The sequence below is a fragment of the Chamaea fasciata genome, unplaced genomic scaffold (genome assembly GCF_029207755.1).
Source record: "Chamaea fasciata isolate MVZ Bird 193981 ecotype frontalis unplaced genomic scaffold, bChaFas1.0.hap1 SCAF_5, whole genome shotgun sequence".
Lineage (NCBI taxonomy): Eukaryota > Metazoa > Chordata > Aves > Passeriformes > Sylviidae > Chamaea > Chamaea fasciata.
In genome coordinates this window covers 54,630,361-54,652,492 of record NW_027094090.1, presented here as the reverse complement: position 1 = coordinate 54,652,492, position 22,132 = coordinate 54,630,361, and the positions used below count along the sequence as shown (strand labels likewise).

The window sequence follows — 22,132 nt, the reverse complement described above, 5'->3', positions numbered from 1 at the left end:
TAGACTGGTTTGGGTTGGAAGGGACATTAAAGACCACCCAGTTCCAACCCCTTTGCCATGGAAAGGGACACCTTCCACCAGGTTTGTCAGAGCTCTATCCAGCTTTGCCTTGCACAATTCCGGGGAGGAGGCAGCCACATCTTCTCTGGGCAACCTGTGCCAGGCCTCACCACCCTCACAGGAAAATATTTCTTCCTAATATCCCATCTAAACCTCCTCTCTTTCAGTCTGAAGCCATTCTCCTTGTCCTGTCACTTCATGCCCTTGGAGGAAATAGTCCCTCCCCATTTTTCTTGCAGGTTCCCTTCAGGTACTGAAAGATCTGATCAGATTTTCAGGAAATCTGTTTATGACCAGAAAAGACAAATGAATGTGCATCCAGTACCCCAACAACTTTCATTAACTTGCCCAGAAAAATCAAATATATTATTCAATCTGGCTTACAAAAAAAAAGAGAAGGCAGGATGAAGAAATGGAAAGCTTTACAAAAATATGACAATTCTCACATGGTCTATGTAGCTATTAAGTTATAGAAATAACTCTCTGATGTCATCAAACCTGAGCATGCTTTTGATTAGGACACTGACACTTCAGCCAAAACCAGAACACAGGACCTTGTCTCATCCCATGTGTCAGTGCAGGTGCATTCAACCAGGTTTTAGGCAGTATTCCTAACAGCAGAACTCCAAATATCCTTAGCTTTGGGGATTTCAGAGAGATTTACACTGTTGCTCCACCAAAAGCTTCCCAAATAAAGTTTCAGTGCCATCCTAAAGCACACAACGCCACCAGTCCTCGGAGAACCATGTGTGCAGCAGTGTCTAAATACCAAGGGCAAGATTAAGAATCCAATGGCATCTTTAGCTCTAAATTTCTTTGCTGATTTGGCTACATTGCTTCATGCAATTTAATTTTTCTGCATGAAAAGTTACAGCCATTTTAAGGACGTATAATAACGACACTTCACTACCTAAAGGGACACATTTTATTTCAAACTCTTTAGAGCTGTATATTATTTGCTAGAAGCATTAAAGCCTTACAGCTCTGTTTGTGGAAGAGGTATTAATTTTTACAGGTTTTCTACAGAATTTGTTCATAAAGACTTCAGAACCTACCATAAACAGGCCAAGAATCACACTTTATGTCTTCATTAAACCATTTTTCATTGCTCAATAACAAGCTTACCTCAGGTGAGGCTTGCAGAAAACCTAATGCCTGGCATTAAGGACACATGGTGAGGTATCACTTCCATATTTTATAGTCCTCAGAAGTAATGAGGCAAAAAAGGCAAAAATTTACAATATGCCATTTGCTACCCAGCCCCTGAGTGAATCTGGCCTCTCCAGCCTCCACTTCCTCACAACATATCCCCAAACCCTCCTTTTTTTTATATACAAACTCTCAGCTGCCCAGCTATGTTGAAACTCCAGCCAACTCCACCTTCTCCTGACATTCTGCAGGTTCTGGGCTTTTTGCCTATCCCCAGAACCGCAAAGCAGTGTCAAGCATGGCTTTCATGCCACGGACATTAGTCCAAGGAAAAATTACATATATCAGCATGCTGGCCTTGAGGGTAAAAAGCACCATGGGAATCAAGCCTCCTAGCTGAGTTACATCTGTAAGACAGATATTGATTCCTAGAAGAGCAATGGTCTCTAGAATCCCATTAACGCACAGGTCTTACAATGAGGGAAAGAGTAAAGAGGAAAGAGAAATGGTTCACACCACAGAATTAAGCTCTCAGACTGACCTACCCTTTGGTCTGGCAATACTCTGCACTGAACACCAGTTTCTTCTCTGTAGATATCTGTGACTAACACAGTTAACTTTCCTTTTTCCTCTTGTAGCCTTTCTTTTCTAGTAAACTGCTGGTATAAATTATTACTCCAGTCTGCCAGGCAGCCACTGCCTCATTAGCCCTGCTAATCAAAGTATGCCTCAAAGATGATACTGCAAATTGTTAGGTAGACAAAAGGGCAGGTAACAGACAGAGATGCAGGGCTGAGAAACAGTGGAATAATTTCTAATAATCTTGGATGAAATCTGGTCCTTCTTGGACGCAGAAGACCCATAGGGACCACAGAAAAGGCAGGTGCAGCCTTGTTCTCAACCCTCAGTGGCCTCACTGGTGCTTCCAGTCAGTACACTTCTACTTGCAGCCAAAAGGGCTGGAAGAAAACGTGACCCAGCTGGAGCTGGAGCTGAGGAGGCTCCTGGGCTGTGTCACAGTGACAGAAGTCTGGACAAGAGTCCCCTGACACACAGAAACACAAGAACTCCTGTGCAGAAAGGAGGAGCAGACGTCACCAGCACTGAAGACTCCAGGAGAAGGTGAGACCTCCCCTGCTCTGCCTCCTGGCAGGATGGAATCTCGTGTCCCTTCAGTCTGCAGGAGGAGCACACCACCAAGATACAGACCCAGGCACAAAATGAAGCAGCTGGGATATCTGACCACAGTTTGAACAGGTAAAAAGAGGCATCTCCTTAGGCAGTTGTGGGCAACACATTTAATGTGAGAATCACAGAGGTGGGAGCAATTTAAGCTTATTATAGGCAGTTTTTGAAACCTGTTTTTTCAAAAAGACTGAGCAAAGGAAACCAAAAGACTCCCACTGATGTCAATGGACACTGGCTCAGGAAAACTGTAGAGCTCCAGATGGACAGACACACTCTGCAGATAACCCAGGTTTGTACCACTGAGGGCTTTTTCAGCTGGTGCCCAGCACTGTGAACTGCATCCCAAGATATATGGAGTTCAAATTCAAGGATATGTTTCCTGGCATGCCATTATTCTCATTCCCAAACAACAGTAACTAAACAGCACTGAGCTGCATGGTAAATGTGTAGCTTACCTGCTGCTACTACCATGTTGTTTCCTCTTTCAGATTGACATATGCTGTAGTTGCATGGTTCGACTAAAATCAGCTATTTGAAATAGCAAATAGCACCTAGAGAAGGATGTGCATTTTAATTCACAGAGAATAAATTAGCAGTATTGAACAAAGCAGATTGGCTCCTTACTCTGGAATGATACAGCAGGGTGCACTTACTAGGAAAGCAATGACTTTACCTTTTAATTAAAACTGCAAGAGATTATAATGTTCTTGAAAGGTGCCAGAATGACAGCACCACTAAATGAAATCCTCATTTTCTCCTTAAGAAAAAAAATGCCTCTTTAGGATACAGGTAGTATATTTTGTATAACCCATATATTTTTTTTTTCAGAATCTAAAAGGAAAAAAAAAAAAAAAAAATAAACAGAAAATAGCTTCAAATATCCACAAAAATAAATCAAATTTAAGACACACTGACTGAAACAAAAAAAGAAATTGGTTGCAAGATTTTCAAGTCAATTCATTTTTAGGGTGCAATCTAGATAAGAAGCATTTCCAAAAATATACATCCTTACTTTTTACAGGATCTTGTCTCATAAATGTTTCTTAGCCAGCTTTCTCCAATCTGTCTTCATGAAATAAGGTCACACATGAAAATTACATGCACATTCTGGTTAAAATATCTGACAGTGGCATCAAAATTAAGCTTTCTAGAGGAAGTAAGGCTTAACATTTACAATAACATAAGGATCAACAGGACAAGGGGGAATAGCTTCACACTGACAAGAGTAGGTTTAGGTTGGATATCAGGAAGAAATTGTTCCCTGTGAGGGTGGGGAGGCCCTGGAACAGGTTACCCAGAGAAGCTGTGGCTGCCCTATCCCTGGAAGTGTCCAAGGCTGGGTTGGATGTGGCTCTGAGCAACCTGGGATAGTGGAAGATGTCCCTGCACATGGCAGGGAGTTTGAATGAGATGATCTTCAAGGTCTCCTCCAACCCAAGCCATGCTATGATTCTGTGTTTTTAGAATCTTTGCCAAACCAAGGCACAGAAACCCGCAGAAAACATCAAGGACTACCTCAGCCACCAAGGTGGCTCCAAATTTAAGCAAAGGAGGGAAAAGGACTTCTTAAGGTAAAAGGTTAATTAAGTCTTCATGCAACTTCCACTAAGCCTAAAAATACATCCGATGTTGCAGATTTGCCTCAACAGTTCAACACTTGTCATATATAATTCCTTACTTAACAAGTAGTTTTACTGAAGTAAGTGGGTGTACTCAAGAAATAAATATTAAACAGGGAAGAAGACTCAAGACTGCTGGTTGAAAATTTGGTTCTTTCAATTCAGAGGTGCACACATCCAGGAAAGCCTTCCACAGCCAAGACTCACCACATTCTTCCACCTATCATTAATATATTTCCTAAAATCCTGACTACATTTTTCACAATGTGGAATGTCAAACCAATCAGGAATCCAGATCACCAGTTCCCAACAACTTCGCATTACCAGAATCAGATGTTGGAAGCTTTTGTTGCTACTGACATGGAACAAGTCAGTGGAAGTCAGGCAGCTTAACCTACCTGTCCCCAGATTTACTCAGCACTGATTTTCCCATAGAAATCAATACATTTTAAGAAAACTAAAATACAAAACCTATCATGTAATATACATAGTTCCTGACCAGAATTCTTAACTTCTACAGAGATGCTACCTTCTATCTCCTCCAGCTGTGGAATAGGAATTACATGACTTATCCATTTGGGCAAACATCTTTTCAAGTCATTTTTCTTAGAACCTGAAAATAACTGCTTTTCTGAATTGGCCTAACTATTGACAAAATCTTGTTGTTAAAAATAGATTTACTATCAATCTATGCAAGTTTACACTTAAACAGTGATGAAAATTAAAATATACAGAACCTAAACTGGTATTCAGTAGCACTTTTTCTACAAAAGATTTACAAGATCACGCCCCTAATGCTTGGTAAAATTTAAACATATTTGTTTATACCAATAAACTGTCAGTCTCAGGCACCATGACTGGCTTTCAGTGTTTGTCAAAACTGGAGTTTAGAGCTACACTTCAAAGCCCTAAGCTCAAGGAATGAAATACATGAAATTCATGAAATACATGAATTAAAGCTTATGCCTAGACATTTGTGATTCCTGATGGAAGTTTTTTTAAAAAAACACACAACCAACAAACATAAAAACCCAAACAAAGCCCCATAACTTCTATAAACTCCAAAAATTTAAATTTCCATACATCCACAACATATACACAAAAATCACAACAGAAATAATCATATCTTTTTGATTGTTTGTTTGTTTGTTTAACGAACATCAGTGTAATGATTTTTGCAACTCAGGGCAGCTTTTTTTTCTTTAAAAAGGAGCTATGTTAACCTGCACATCCCTAGAGTAATAATGTGTTGGAGGGACACCTACCTGCAATATTCTGCAAAGGCTTGGTATGACTGTTATAAGTATTGGAGCTGCCAGAGAGGATGCTGCAGTCTGGAGAGATATGGGAGAGTGGAATCTAACTTCCTCTAAAGCCAAGAACTCACCCTCACCCCTACCTGACTGGAGAGAGGGCTCCCAGCACCCTGAAAGAGGGCAGGGAATAATCCATCTGTCTGTATTTTACGGAAGTTATGAGTAAGAAAATATTTGCTGGAAAAAAATCAACACACCATTCTGATTTTTGAAATTTCCATCACATTTTCCAAAATCTAAAAGAGCCCAGACTGAGATAATTTCTACTTTAATCCTTTTTAATAGCCTAAGAGACCAGTATCATAAATTAAAAGAGAGAATAAAAATCCAGAACAGGTAACTAATAAAACAATTACCATGTTCTGAGCAACACAGTTTTATAAGAGAGGGTATCTGTGTAAAAAGGAAAGGGAAACCTCTGGTGTACAATCTTATAATTACCGTAAAATTGAAAACCAATGTATACCTACAGCTTTGCATGGTGAACAGTCCTTACTCTCAGAGTGAGGGGAGATCTTCAAAAAATTCCCAAGACCAATTTCTATGCCTGCCTGTTCGTTCCTCAGGATCCCTAGTAAATCCTGGGCAAGGTGGATCCTGACTCCACAGGACCTAGGGGAACACCTGTACTTCTGGACTCACCCTTGGGATCATCTACAGTCCAACACATGCAGAGGCCCAGAAGTTCCAGCCCTGCACCACCCCTCAGTGGTGCAATGTGCAACTAATGTGATGCTGGTTGATTCTTGTGTGGTTCTCCTTAAGGAAAACTGCTCCCCCATTTTGCTTGACTCACGTGATTTTCAGACATGAAGTATGTCCTTTGAACATGAAGTTCTATGAGCTGGGTGCTCAAAAATAGTGAATAGGAGTTGTTAAACTGCTTAAATGTCATCCTTGTGACACATGGATCTTTATAGCTCATGGTCAGGTAAGTTTGCACCTCCAGGGAAAGCAGGAGGAAAGGCAAGATGTTTGGACACAGAAGTTACATATTCAGGATCATTCTGTCTCAAATGCAAAGTGAAGGCACAGTTTATGTGGTTTATAGCTTCTCAATCAGAAAAGAAAAGGGAAGTTGAAGAAACGATCTGACCATCCAAAGACATCCTTTTCTTTCAGCAAGACTGTAGAAGGCCTCTCCAGGAAGTCTTACAGCTGTTTCTAGATAAAGACACCTTATGTCACCACAGCAAAGTTTCAATGCCTGTTTTTAAGACTAGACAGCTCAGTCAATATCTCCAGACTCCTGTAAGATTGCAGACAGGACTGACAACAGTCTGCACCAGCAGAAAAACCTCTCCAAAGCAATGGGCTTTCTAGACATAGAGTTAGTAGAAAAAGGGGAAAAACCCCAATCAAACAAACCCAACCAGCCACAGGTAACTACCCAAAGAATATCGGTGGATTGTCATATCCTGACCTGAACTGGTTAGTGTTTGAAGGTAAACAGCCATGGAGACAGCTACAGCAGGAAAGAAATTTAAATAATCTGTACAAAGGTTGAAGATAATAAAAAAAAAAAAAAATCACACTTTTGTTCTGTGCCTTTTTTGCTGAAAGAACATGAGACAAAAACAGGTTTCTGTCAAAAAAAAATTTCCAACAAGGCTCCAGTACATGGCTGAGCATTTCTAAAAAGGCTACTGAGCTTCCATTTGCAGCATTCCTTCACACTCATTTTTTTTCAAAGCAGATTCACTGATTTGCATGGAATTGCTAAGGAAATTCATATAAGTGAGAGCAGGTCTGTTTGCACTTGATGGGTGGTTCCTTCCACTCTTACATAGCTTGAAAGGAAACCCTTTGACAGAAATAAGAGGAAATTAAGGACGAAATATGATTTTATGGGTAATGAATGTGAGTAAAAACGCTGAACGAGATATATAATCAGGATTAAAGGCTTGGGCAGAGTGAGAATTAAGCAGAAGAACCACATCTGCAGGTCCCATGTTGCCAATATGCCAAGATTGTGTCTAGAATCAAACTGTGTCCAGAGCCATTTAAGAAGAGAGTCTGCAATGCAGTCTTTCAGGGACAAAAAAAGGAAAACATAATTCCAAGTATCTGGGCTTACAGTCTTTTCTCTAGTGCTGAGGAGGGACTGCAGCCAGCTACAGCATGACTTGGTGTGCACTGCATTGCAGGAAAGACTTCCAGAGGGTTTCAGTAAAGTCTGCTGGCAGTGATGGAGAGAAGATCAAGAGAACCAAGCATATGACTTCTTGGTTCAGAGATAACAATGACAGTCTACACCTCTCCAGAGTGTATGCACCTCAAAGAAGAAAAAAGTTGGGAAGAACAGCACACTCCTGCAGGGCATCTGTGGGAGTGACTGAGCAAAATGATGATTAGAAAAACTCAAGGCTGGGAAAAGGCCTCCCAGAGGAAACACAAAATAATTGTTTCCAACAAGACAGCTCATCCATTTTGGTGCTGTGAGCCAGCTGGCTGGCAACAGCAGCTACATATTAAAACAGAATTCGCCATCAGTCGGTCTTCTGGACCCTCAGCCCACACAACTGTCGCATCTCTCTTCCACTCACACAGGAAAACTAAACTGCTGTGTTTCAGCACCTTCCTGGCATGCTCATTCTTCAACCCAGTTTTAAACCATGGTAGGGAAGGCAGTAGGACATACAGAATAGTCCTAGGGCTGTCAGAGAGGCATTGGGGTCTGGGTTCAAAAAAGAATATTCCAAGCTGACAAACACAGGCAGAGGATGGCATCCTCTGGACTTCCATTGGGTACTTCTGCCATTGTGGGACCAGATTCATCTCATTCTCCCTTTCAGTGAAGTGCTAAGAAGATTAACAATCAGCTGTACCATAGATGAGCCACCACAATCCCTGTGCCCAGGCAAATGCTGTTTGAACTCCCTCAGGATGTTCAGAGCAAGGGGCACTGAGGTTGAAAGCAAAATTTGAAAGTTCCAAACAAGCAAAGGAGCAGCAACACCAATGAAGTACCCACAAGTCTTGAAGGATGCAGCTCTGTTCAAAAAGGCTCTTTTTTAGCTGATCATCTTAATGTCCCCTGCAATGCATTCCTGTAGGTGGGCTGATGTGTAAATACAGAACCTTGAAAGAGTAATGAGATTTTTCCATAAATTATTTCCAACCTAAAAAGCTAATTACCCACTGGAATAAGAGCCTTTTTGCTCATCTCACCTCCATCCTGAAACTTGCTCAGCCTTTCGAAGTATGACGATATGGGAACTTGAACAATATCTAGAATTGCCAGCAGTGTCCGAGTCAGTCTGAGAAGCTCACTAAAACTATAAAAGCCAAAGTATATGAGGTTTCGAGCCAGATGTACCACCTATGAGAAAAAGAAATTAAAAATGAAGGAAGTACAGACAGTCATTGTGGGTTTTGGTTGCATTTCACACAGCAGCTTCCACAGAGATCCAGATCTTGAGGGCATTCAAACTAGCACAAGTCTTCCCACTGATTTTTGGACTAAGGCCAGTGACATTAAATGTTTGTCAGGATTAGACAAAGCAATTGGTCAGTCAGGTTATAGCAGACAGCAAAACCAAGGTGAGATTTAGGAAGGCTTGAGAGCATAAAATTGCATCTGTGAAAACATATAAGACCAAGAAGAAAGACTCTGGGAAATTATTTAGAGAGGCAGAAGCTTTGGGGAAGATGGAAGTTGGCAGAAGACTAAGATGACTGGGATAAGTTTGCACAGAGGTGATGTCAGGTGACCAGAGGCAAAAGCTACAAAGAGAAGTAGGCTAGAGGAAGAACTATAAAAGCTGTAAGCATTTCCCCTTTATTCTTTGCTATTTGAACCTAGAAAATCTAGGACTATGTAAAGTTTCTGTCAGGAATTTCAAACAATGTTTAAACCACAGGATTAAGTAATTCAGAGAGTTTCACTGAGTGTAATACCCTATACAGAAAACAGCACTTATAATGAAGAATCCTTAAAAGTTATTTCACTGATGTAGAAAGAGCAAGAATAATCACCATTCACCCCCTAGAAATCCCCTCTCCCTTCCACTGAAATGCAACCACCTCAGGAGAAGGAAACAAAGGTTGGTAAAACACAGCAGACAAGAATATTGTTTTCTGCAGTACCAGTCATCACCAAGAACAATGGAATTAGGAACAGGTGCTTCTTTAGGCTATTTTACACCTACATTTATTCTGCAACTGGCTTTATTTTGAAAGAAGCAATGTCGACTTATCTGAAAGGAGGAATACTGTAAGTAGGATGTAGATGGCTGAAAAGTACCTCAAATGTAAGTTTATTTTTCTCTTTGTCTCCAAATGGAAAGGGTTGATTCACAACTTCTTTCAAGTACTCTTCTACAAATTCCATTGTTAGTGCAAACTTTGTCTTCATTTCATTCCTTGAAGAGTCAGTGAAGGAATCATACCTACAATACAAGGCACAGAAAGAAGGAAAATTAAACATCTCTAATATCAGGATCAGCTGTCACTAAAGAAAAAACAAACTGATGACGATGCTCTGAAATTACTCAGTTCAGCTCTTCGGAAATAAGGAAAGTGGATGTACAAACCTTCCCTCCAACAGTACCAGGAAGGCTTGAAGCAAACGGGAAGAACATAGACAGGATAATACCACTCTTGTGGCAGATAGGACTCTTAAAATCTTCCTGTGGCAATTCAACAAGGTCATTAACAGAAACAACACTGCCTGCTGCACTGCTGTGCTTCCTCCTCTGTCTCTCCAGCCAGATGCTTCCTGGCTGGGAGCATCCCACTGCTGCTTCTCCATCAAATCGGTGGAGCCAGACAGGGTTTCCACTGAAATCAGTGGTCCTTTCTCTAAAATTAAATTTAACACATGCTTAAGTACTTTACTAAGCGAAGGCCAAAGCCTCTGTGAGCTGTTTCTGGAACGCAGCTGTGTCTTAATTCTGGGTTTCCAGCTGTGGCTTTCTGTTGAACTTGAGGTATAAAACTGAATTCCAGCCTAACAAACCTGCCATGTGAGACACAACTGGATTACTTGGAGTGCAGCAGGTCTGAGGAAAGGCCACTCCATCTTCCTCAGCTTGTTCAATAAAAGAACATAGTGAAAAATAAAATTTAAATATTTAATGACTGAAAGCTGCCCATAGAAGTTCCCAAGAGTAAAAATAATTAATAGTTCCGTGGTCTGCAACAAAATGCCTTTTCACACATAAGTTTTGTGGACGTTGGACATCTAGAACCATTTTGTTCTGAGACTAACCATACAAAGAGCTTTTGTACTCTAGTTTGAAACACTTTCAACTCACTCATGAATCGTGATCTTGGTAGGAATTTCAGTCCACAATCTGGCATACTTGACAGGCACCACAGACTCCTGGGGATCCCTGTCCACGTGCATGTGCAGCATCAGACGGCAAAAGGAGGCCCGCAGGTCATAGGGGAGGCTTTCATCAGACATACACCTGAGGATCAAATCTACTGACAGCTGGGCAGAAATCTGGTTGATGGCAAGATACTGGCGGTCCAGGCACATTCTTGCAAAGAGGTTCAGTTGGTACCTTATTAAAAAAAAAAAAAAAGGTAATAACGTGGTATTCAAGGAAATCGGTTGGAAATGAAAGAACGCATCTCAGAATCTCATGTTACAAGTCTGTTGTGAGTCTTTCTGATAAAAATCCTAAAAAAATAACAAGAGTGACTTTGTTAAGCAAGGGAGCAACTTGACATTAAAAATTATTTGTTCAATTGTTGTTTCAATTTCATAAAAACATTATTCCGTGATCCCATTTCTTCTCTAATCCTCAAGACACTCAGGACACTCTGTCCTCAGAGCGTGCCTTGCTTCCAGGGCAGTACAACCTAAAATTAAAGCCCAATAAACAGAAGGTTAGAGACAAAATAAAAAAGACACACAAAGAGATGTGATGAGCAAAGGAAATTCGAGATTTGCCTGAAATAGGCAGCAGAGACTGTGATGACTCCCACAAGCAAAACTTGAAATGAACTTTTTATCTCAGTTTCTGGCATGACCTGGTTTCCTTTTTTCATATTGGCAAATGATAAGAACAGCACTGGGGGTCTTCAGAGAGTTTACATTTTCTTCCCTTGAATAAGCAGTTTTACCTGTAGTAGGTAAGAACTTCTAAATCAGCTTTTGTGCCCTCCTTTGCCTCCTGAGCCAGATGCCTGATGGCTTTTCCATGAGGCTCCTTGTTGCTGTCGATCCAGTAAAGCCACACTTCCTCTTCATCAATGTCATCCGATATGACTGGGCATTCCAAGGGATTGTCCATTTGGGTTGAAACCAGCCTGCAAACACAAACCAGTCACAATGGAGCCACAAGCAAAGTGCTGGGAATTTAAGAGAGCAGACAACAAAAAGGTGGCATGTTCTGATTACAGATACTCACTTGGTCTGGATGAGAATGTCAGCATTCCCTGGGCTCAGCATAAACTTGCAGATGAGTTCCTGAGTTACTGGTATTGCTGTGGTGTTAGATACGCACAGGTCTGATAGATAATCCAAGAATCTGCAGTCAAAAACCCACAGATGCAGCAGAACATGAGACTTAAAGTACTACTGGGGAATGCAGTAGCATTCAGCCCTAGAGGATGGGTAGACTAGACGGACTCTGTTTATATATTGATATATTTATCAATATATGATCTTTGCCAGTTCATACTCTTGCCACTCACAACATCTTTCACTAGATCAGGTTACTCCAAGCACCATCCAGCCTGGCCTTGAACACTGCCAGGGAATGCTGGACTACCAGAGAAGAGTGCAGAGCTGTCAGGACCTGCAGATAGGACTCTGCATTCAAAGAGGTCATTCCATGTAAAGCAGAAAGAACAAAGCTTTGCAGGGAAATCAGTTTCCTATGAATCTGTCTCTCAAATTTAGGTCTTCTGATGCTTAACAAGGTTCAGGCTGAGGCTTTCCTCACAGCTGAGACATTCATTAGGTACCTGGGTTTATATCGTTTCAGGGATTCCTGTGTGTGCAGTAACAGTAATATATTTTGCAGCCTTTGACACACTGCAATATAAAAAGGGTCTCTTCCTTCTATGTAGTTTCCACTTTCCACGATATTAATAGGAATTAAGTATCTCTGAGACCACCACTCCTCTAGCAAATATGGCTAAAACTGAGCAAGGTGCTCAAGAGCTGGTGGGGGAGCAGCTGCGAGCCGGCACACACACACATCATATATTCCGCTTCCTTAGAAATCCAGGTACAAACTCTGACCATCTGCTATCAGCCATCCAAGGATCCAACAGTTTGAACCCCTAGCACAGACCACAGTTCCCACTAAAGTCTAGGAACTGTAGTGGGCGAGTACAGATAGCATTTTTAGGGTAGACTTAGGAAAAAATCCACCCACAACTGAAATGAAGCTTTGTGGCAACTGGTAATTAAAAGTGCATAGCAATCACAAAAATAAAATTAAGCAAACAGCACATAATTGCATGGAATTCCGGGGAAGTCACCTGGTTGGAGCCAAAACTCAGGAAGGTTTTTAATTTTGTAGCTTGTGTTTTAGAGCAGAATGCCACAATTCTCACTCACCACAACAGTGCTGTGAAAATCTACAAGACTCTCCATGAAAATCAGTATCAAGATCAAGTCTTTACTGTTCTTTACTTTAACCAATCTGGCAAGGGGAAATTTTGAAACATTTATTGCTCCTGAACTCCTCAAAGAAGTGGATACACAGCAGTTCCATGATGTGGTTATGGCATAAATTCTATTACATCCTCCACCACAAGAAAACGTAACGCACAATTTTCAATAAACACAGACCCCTCAGAGACAGAGCTGATCTCGTGATTTCCTCTTCATATTCACCAAGACCAACCCAGCTGAGCATGGGAGAGGCAATGAAATTACAGAGTGAGGCAAAACAGGCATATAGAAAATAATTGAGGCAGTGAAGCACCAAAGCCTTGAGCAATATCCTTAATGGCTACCTGGAAAATGGTATTCACAATTACAGAGGACAATATTTGGCCTTCAGTATATTAATTTCTTATACTTGTATTACTTTGCTAATTTTACAACTGAAAATCCAATAATGAAGAGATTTTTCCATTTAAAAATAAAGAAATCCATTTTTTTTTATATTCTGAACTGAAGCTTATTTGAAAAAAAAAAAATCAGCTGAGTGAAGTTCAAGGCCAGAAATTTTAATTTAGAACAAAATCTGGTCTAGGATACAGGTGTCCTGAGTTGTGGTATAGGATGTGCACAAAGTATTCTATCACCATCTTCATGAACTGTTGAATCCAGATGGGGCAGTGTTTTCCCAGACCCCCTCCCTCTGGGCCGTTATCTTCTGTTAATGGCCCATCAAATGCCTTGCCCATGACTCATGGATAACTCCCTCCGGGAGCTATCTCTGTTTAATGGGCCATCAAGGACCCCCTGCATGACCCATCATCCCATTGTGAGATGCTCCGCCCAGGGGGAGGAACCAAGCATTCTCACCTGGATATAATCTGGGGTTTGGGACAGTAAAGGGGGCCCTTACCCACTGGATTCCCAAAGGACCAGAGCTACCAGACCTTGCTACAAGACCACTGCTTCAGGAAGACCACCTCGTCTGGACTGCTTCCATCACTCTGCTCAGGTTGTATTCTGACTCTGTCAGTGGTCTTTTGTATTATTGCATCTATTTTATTTTACTTTCTTTCCTTTCTTCCTATTAAATTGTATCTCTGACTTGGAGCCTCTCATTTGTTTTGCTTTCAAACCACTACAACAGGTTTATGGGATCTTCACCTTTCTAGGTCTGACCTGGAATAAGAACCTGCAGAAAAACTGATATTAACGAAAGCTTAGAAAAATGGACATGTGTGTATAATTTACACCAGGATTATAAGTAGGGAAACTAACACAAGTGGCAGTTTCACAAAGGAGCTGCAGAGCTGGGAGAAATTAAACTTTCTCTTCATTTCTCTTTGCCCCAATCAGAACTGAGGCCAAATTTTCAAAGTTGTCCTGTAAAGTACAAGCCCTCTTTTCAGTAAGCTCTAGTTTTAAAATGTGAATACAGTTAAATTCCAAGAATTACAGGTACTTCTAATATTTTCTGTACAGGTGGGGTTTTTGTCTGCCAGGTCAAAACAGGGAGAAAGAGACATCAAAGCAATGAGTAGCATGCAATTCACAGCTACTGCAAAAATGCTAGATGGACCACTTCAAACCTTGGCTCTCGATTTCTCCTGAGTAAATTCACAAACGTCTCTATTTCTTTAGCCGTGATGTGTTTCTCTAGCAGTTTTCTGTTGTTGTGCAACAAAGCTGTGATGGTGTCTTCTGCCAGAATATCATAACCAATCTGGGACTGCATGACGCAGAAGTTCTTAGCAATATATTCCTGAAAAAAGGAAAAATTCCCATGATGACCTGCTGAGCAGTAATGTTTTCTCTTTTAGAACCAGAAGCATCCAGCTCAGTTAGCAATCAAAATAACGCTCAAAACTTTCCTCTCTGAACTGGCCTGAACAAAAGAACTTCTGAATACCTCAAATACATACCGTGAGAAACAGATTCTATTTTGGGGATGACTAACTCTTCTTATTCTTTCACAAACCAAAGGAATGCATCCATGAAAATATATACAAAATGCAAGAAATGGCAGCCTCTTTTTTTTTTTTTAAAGGAAAAACTGAAAGGTTTTTATAATGTTTAAGAAGCTTTTTTCCTGAGTCTTCCCTCCTCCTTTTCTCTCCGTTCAGGACAGAAATATTTCTGTAAAACACTGGAAAGAAAACAAAGAAGCCACGCAGCAGTTCAGGCTTTTATCTCCAGTCCCTTTAGTCCATGATCTGAAATACCTCTTGCTCACAGGGAGTCTCCAGCAGCGGGAAATCAGGCTGCCTGATATAACAACCTCTTCTCTGACTCACTGCCATCCCTCTACAAATATTTAAGCAAGAGAAACAGACAGTTTTGCAGATTTCCCACTTTACAATGCAGGCTCCAAGAACAAATTTTCAATAACAGAAAGCTCATGAATGAAGCAGTGAACCCCAGTCTCAGTCTGAGCCTGCAAAAGTACAAAGTGAACTTGTGATATTCATTGTTGAACTTTCAATTCACACACTACTAAGCTACACAAACAAAAAAAAGGCCTTTCCCCATTTCCACAGAATCCCACTTGTAAGTGCAAAGAGCCATGTCAAACCCAGGACACATAATTATAGAAATCAGGAGGAAAATTATCCTCGATATCACTGACCTGGTTCTTCCTATAGTCCTGTTGGGAGTGTCTTAGAACTCTGTAACATAACCTTAACATGTATTTGTAGGGAGCATATCTCTGGTCGCCCAGGTCTTCAAGTCTCAGCATCGATCCTTCACCTTTGTCCTTAAAAGGAGCTTTGAGGATGCCAAATATCTGTTCAAAATCAAAATCACTGAGAGTGAAAACTAAACCCAGATTTCTGCTGAACTTACAGCAGTCTATGGAAATGTCCTCTGACAGGATCAGCACAAGAGCCTTGCCTAAACATAAGCGAGGACTATCTGAGACATCACAGCTTTATGCATTTGGGGTTAGCTTCACATTTCCCACTGAGTTGATTGACATTGCTTTCTCTTTACTAGTCCCAGCTTCAAACAGTTTTAGTTACATGTCTTAACTTTGGATAATTTAATTATGAAAAAAATGGAGGACAACTGGCTGCTGTCCAGTTTCATCCTTTTCCCCTACTTTTAATTTTTTTCCCCTTGACGTCTCAAAAAGGACATTAATTTTATTTACTTGAAAGTTTGCCCTCATGCAAGCAAAGTCAGAGTTCCATAGGGGCACTATGTGGGGAACACTTGCAGGATTGGGACCATGTTCCATGTTTGTCTCAAATTTTGTGAACAATTTGCTCAATATGATCTTAAATCTTATCAGAATCACATGACATTAGGAGCCCTCTACAGCCCCTAGTGCCTTACTCTGATTTAGGGACCAAGAGATGAGCTTTGACCAAGTAGTGTCATTTCTACCCAATCCAAGCAGATACAAACCCAACTTGGCACAAGCCAAGTTACCCAAAAATAACTTTTTCTCACATCAATCTCTCCTGCAATCTGTTTGTAAATACAATTAAGTTATTAATTGTATTAATTAAGTTATTAACACAGCAGGACATACCTGAGCCAGTATATTTTGCTCCCTCATTAATTTCTGTCGTTCCCGGTTTGGCTTGGTAATGATCACATCCAAAACTTCTTGCCCGTTATTGGGCACATCAGCAACAAAGAAAATTAGATCTTCCAGTAGTTTGGTTACAAACCTAGAATGGATAGACAAGTCATTATTATAAACAGTCACTCAACACTTGCTAGGATTCATTAAGAATGAAAATAACATTTATGCCAAGCTTTACCTGGCATAATGGAATTTCCATCACTGCAAAGTTTGACATGTAGTTAAGGATTCCAAGCCTTGGTTCAGCAGAAGCTTAAATCAATCACAGGGCTGTTTACCAAGGCATTGAACAACAACCAGAGGGAAGACAAGAGAAAAATACAGGCTGCTGGATTGATACACAGTATTTAGAGAACCAAAATCTATACCAGCTGGCCTCAAGGCCCAGGAGCAGTAAAAAGAAACTTCCAGAGCCTAGTAAGGATTTTTATGCTTTATCATGGGTCCATGAAACAAGATGATGGACTCACTAGAGGAATAAAAACATTCTGCCACTAGGTAATTTCCCTACTGACCCATGAAACTGTTTCATATATATGCATTTTCATATATATATTCATATATAACTGTTTTCCTATATATACTGACCCAAGAAACTGTATTTGTTTCACTCTTTGCTAAACAAAAAGATTTTTCAGAAGCAGGTGCTAAAAATGACAGAGGTAGTAGTAATTCCTTCTCTCCCACCTTCAGAAAATGCAAAAAGACAGATTATAAATGGGGAAAAAAAAAAAGTCATCGTTGCCTCCTTGTTACTAACACCTTGCCAGGCATGCAGTGAGAAACACAGATGTCCACAGATTTCAAAGAATATCTCTAACAGCACCAGCAATCTTTTACATGAAAAACTCAGCATCACCAAAATTCGGACAATGTCTAGTCTATAACTAACCAATCTGCCAGCTATGAAAAAGGCAGGAAGATTCCCAAGAGATTTTCAGTTATCTGTGGGAGCCAGACACAAAGTTCCCACTGTCCACAAGTGAGCTGGGCTGTTCACCTAAACCCTCTGAGTGAGCGTGAGCTCTAAAAGCCTCAGCCCCTTGGTAGAAAACAGCAAGGTGTGTGTCACACCCACAAAACAAGGTTAGAAAAGGCAGCTGTAGGATGGAGCAATGAGAAATAAACTGTTAGGACTCCCACTTCTCTATGCTAGAAGGTGATAAGACACGAAAAAGATGGTTTGGGGTGGGGGGCGGGGGGGGATCCAAAGGAAATCACAACAAATAATGGCACTATTGTGAAACAACTCTAAAATGTTTTACATTTGTTGTAACAATCTGTCATCTTCAAGACCTGATATTACTGACAGTGACACAAGGTTCATACAGGGATATCCCACCTGGACACTGTTTTATCCCTCTCAGGGTCAACTCAATCATGAAATGGCCCCACAGTTTTCAAGGCTGAGTCCCAACACCCAGGCCATTAAAAATCTGCCTGTTAGGATATTAAACCATCTGGTCTAATTGCTACTGGAAACTGACTGCAAAAATTCAGTTTCATCACCGAAAATTAACATTTTCAGAAAAAAAGCACTGCATATGATGTATTACAGTTATGAATTCACACTGTCAGAGATGCTGTCTTATATTCAGTTTAACCACAGGCAGCTAAAGACAAATAGTGAACTACATCACAGGCAGCAGAATATATCTGGCTACAATGTACAACAAATGTACAACAAAATCCCTTGATTCAGGGGACAGTGTGAGGAGCTGACATTCTAATAGTGCCACAGACAAAATGGGGATGAATACAAGGGCTAAACACCAAAATTATGTAAAATAGAGAAAGAGAACAGGGGAAAATAGAAATAAGAAAGCGAAGGGATTATTGGAGCAGCTTCTCAGTCACACTGAGACCTCCTTCCAAGGCTTTTACAGATTTGCAGTGTGGTGAACTTCACACAAGCCAAGAGCCCTGCAGTGCTGCTTTCCTGTACGTGAGAATCAGATGCAATGCACCCTCATATTACAGCTCAGAAGCAGATTATCGAAGAAATCTAAAGACATTTCCCCACGGAACTACCCATTTAGTTATATGTCCAGTGAGCTAGGGAAATGCTGTTTAACCTCCTATTACACAGGAGATACACAGCTCAGCTTGAGGTACAGCACGGATGATCCAACAGAGGTGGAATCTAACTCCAGGCTGGCACTGTCAGAATTGAAGTGTCCTCTCCCAGTTGCCTCTGTGCATGTGGATATCACCTACCCATGACTGTTATCATGAGTAACCAAACACCAATTTAGCAGGGCAAAAAGTAAAACTCACTAACCTCCTTTCATTCTGGGTTATAGTTCCGTTCTCCAGCTTTTTAACAGTTGATGCTAAAACCTTGTTGGCGTCATTGGCAAAGTCCAAGTCTCTGACCTCAGACAGAGGAACCGACACAATGGCAAAAGCTTCCTTGTCCTCTTTGGTTTGGCACGTCCCAATCTGCAATAGTTTTTGGTTTAAGGTGGGTGAGCAATTCTCTTACCTTTATCCTAATTATTACGCCCATGTCACAGGTTGGAAGTGAGACAGCTTCAGGAATGAGTTTGGGATTTTGTTTACCTTTAACATCACTGGCCTCTCTTCCTCAGTGTCTATCGGGATGCTGGTGCTGGTGACCCAAGTGTTGGTGCACAAGTGCCTCAGTCGGACATAGGAGTTCCTAAAGGGGCACAGAGCAAACAGCAGCTGAGATAGATCAGTCCGGAGTCCACGTGGGCAAGTGGGATGCCCTGCAACACCTGCCTGTGGCATGAGGCTGGAGAGCAGGAGCCACACCAGACACTGCAATAAAAGGGGGAGGTGGACCTAAAAGACACTGCAGTACCCCTTTCCCTTGACTCCTTCTTTCTCACCCAGAGCAGAGCTGCAACAAGAACAGCCAGCACCTTGGATTATGCAGAATGCTGGGTTTAAGTATTTATGTAAGTCTAGGAGTAAAATATTCTTTAAAGAAAAAAAAAAAAACCTAAAAGGAAGATGTTATAAAATCCCATCTGAACAGAAATACATTTTATGAATAAACCCAATTCTTTTACTATTTTTTTCTGCAGAGTAACGAACCCTTTTAAGCTGTCATAGCACAAAAGCCAGAAAGTAAAGCTGACCGTGGTTTCACAGCTTCATCATTATGATCTGCAAACCCTTGTTCCAGAGCAAGCATTTACAGTACCAGTTCTCAACTGAAAATCAAGTGAACAAAGAGCAGATATGAGATCCTTCTAAATTCTTTCCATATGATAATCTGTGGTATTATCAAAAAGCAGAGCTGAGAAATCAATTACAATTTCAACTCTGAATTTTACTTTTGAAATATATTCACTGTAGTCTCCATTCACGCTCTCCCTTTCACGCTGATGGGCTTTTGAGTATTCAAGTAAGCAAATTATCTGGCAGAACTCAGCATAGCAAACACACTTCAAAGTCACTTACATCAGTATTTGTGGGTACCCAGCTTTAAAATCCACCCTCATAACAACCAGCCCCAAGTGTCTGTGAGCCCATTCAGTCACAACCAACACCGTGTGACTTATCTAACCAATCTCAGCTATGCTACACAACTAAAATTTCAAATATTGCCAATCAAAACCAAGAAGCCACTTGCTGAATACATTTGAATAACAAATGTGCTCAGTGGCATGATGATCTGTCAGGGAAACAGAAGCCCAGCTCACCGAACACATTATTTTTTTGGGAACCATTCAGTTAAATCTATTAAAAGTATATTTTTTTCAAACAGTGCACAGAGCTCAATTCTATCCTCACACAGATCTGTGCAATATTTAGACTATTATTTTTTCTCTTCACAGATTCTCTCTAAGTGTCACTTGTTTTATCCTTGTAATTATTTTACCCAATCACAGCAGCATTATCATGTTTTATACATTCCTTATTTATCCATGAACACTCCTCAAATTTTAACAGAAGGATAATACTTGCTCATGTTTGATTTTTTTCTCCTTTACTCACCAGCATAAAGCCAAGAAGAAACCCTGTCAATGCAGCACTATTATTTGCCCTTTTTTCATTTCCTTTTTTTTTTTTCTTTTACCTTGGAACCAGGCAATCAGCTCTCTGAAGGGTGGTGGCATCCAGTTCAAAGAGAGATGCGATATCATTTCCATGTGGCACAGAGACCAAAGTATACATAATCTTCTCCCCTGCCTGGCGTTTCTTCTTTGAAGCAGGAAGGTCGCCGTCTCTCTGCTGATTAGGCACAAGGGTTATTTGCTTGCATCAGGGCCCATTAGAAATTCTTCAATTACCTTGCAGACAAGTAATACATCTGAATTGGATTTTTTTCTTTTTTTTTTTTCTTTTTTTTTTCTTTTTCTTTTTTTTTTTTTTTTAACCTTCTAGCAAGTGTCTATCATGACTGGCTTTGGAGTGACACAAAGGATGCACTTTGCTCCATGGGGTCTCAGGCAGTCATTAGAACAACAGCAGGCCACGAGCTACAGAGGCACTGCAGCACTGGATAAGCTTTATTTGACACCTACAACTTCAAAAAACATGCAGTAGTTGCAAACCCCTCACTCCCAGTTGATGGAATTACACAGTGCTGGTCTGGAAAGGGCCATGTTTGAAAGAACAGAATTAATGAAAATTAGATTGATTTTTTTTAAAAAAAAGACAAAGAGGGGATTTAAAAAGTAAGCAATTTGCCTAAATCCATTGTTGTTTTATGTAAGTTTGATGGCTTTTTCCTTTCAGATGGTAGAATCAGAGCAGCACACTTTCAGAGAATCACACAACCATTTAGGTTGGAAAAGACCTCCAAGATCATTGAGTCCAGCCTTTGACCAATCTCCACCTTGTCAACTAAACTTGAGCCATGTCCAGTTGTTTTCTGAACACCTCCAGGGATTAGGGACTCCATCACCTCCTTGGGCAGCTCCTTCCAATGCCTGTCAAACCTTTCCAAGAAGAAATTATTCCTGATGCCCAACCTGAACTTCCCCTGGAGCAGCTTGAGGCTATTTCCTCTTGTCCTGTGGACACTCTCCAAACAGCAAGAGTCAGAACATCTGCACCATTAGGACCAGCTTGTCATGGGAAGGGGGACAGGCAAAGCCCCAGCTGGATTGTATCACAAATCTCAGCACAGGCTGATAACGCACATGAGGCTGGGTCCAACCCAGGTCTGATTTTACCCCCTGAAAGGGCAGGATTTGTTCCCTTTGAAGGACAGAGTTAATCAAACAAGGCACATGAGCTAAGGTGGGATCTTCCTCCCACCACCTGCTGAGAGTCCATGGGAATTTTGTGACCCTGCAGCACCATCCTCGTATCTTTAATCACCTACATACCACCTTTGCCTACAGACTCTAAATGCCACCTTTCCTGTTGCTGAGAGCATTTCTTGGCTTGAAGGAATCATTCAGAATCTGTGCCCATATCCATGCAGTAACCAACAGAATTACCGGTGTGAGTAAAAGCTGCTCCTCTGTGGTGCTGAGTTACACATCTTACAAAAGACTGATAACCAATCAAGAGATTGGCAGCCCAGGGCCCTTCACATACACAAAATACATCACAGAGGGAGAGGAGAAGAGGAATGAGAAAAGCCAAAAGAGAAAAAAATCCAACCCTGGAAGCATGAAATGCAATTATAATGATTTACAATACAACACTAAGG

The 22,132-nt window shown here is 40.9% G+C and overlaps 1 protein-coding gene across 1 annotated transcript in view; it reads right to left on the bottom strand.

Annotated features, from left to right (window-relative positions):
• ITPR2 (inositol 1,4,5-trisphosphate receptor type 2) overlaps positions 1-22,132 on the bottom strand; it is a 248,333-nt gene that overhangs the window by 155,556 nt on the left and 70,645 nt on the right. Inside the window, exons 16-26 of the mRNA XM_066183751.1 lie at positions 20,546-20,700; positions 19,057-19,156; positions 18,776-18,936; positions 16,438-16,579; positions 15,529-15,687; positions 14,492-14,664; positions 11,695-11,814; positions 11,408-11,593; positions 10,591-10,842; positions 9,579-9,723; positions 8,504-8,654 (exon numbers count right to left, since the gene is read on the bottom strand). Coding sequence (XP_066039848.1) covers positions 8,504-8,654; positions 9,579-9,723; positions 10,591-10,842; positions 11,408-11,593; positions 11,695-11,814; positions 14,492-14,664; positions 15,529-15,687; positions 16,438-16,579; positions 18,776-18,936; positions 19,057-19,156; positions 20,546-20,700 — 1,744 coding nt within the window. The remainder of the gene's footprint in view (positions 1-8,503; positions 8,655-9,578; positions 9,724-10,590; positions 10,843-11,407; positions 11,594-11,694; positions 11,815-14,491; positions 14,665-15,528; positions 15,688-16,437; positions 16,580-18,775; positions 18,937-19,056; positions 19,157-20,545; positions 20,701-22,132) is intronic.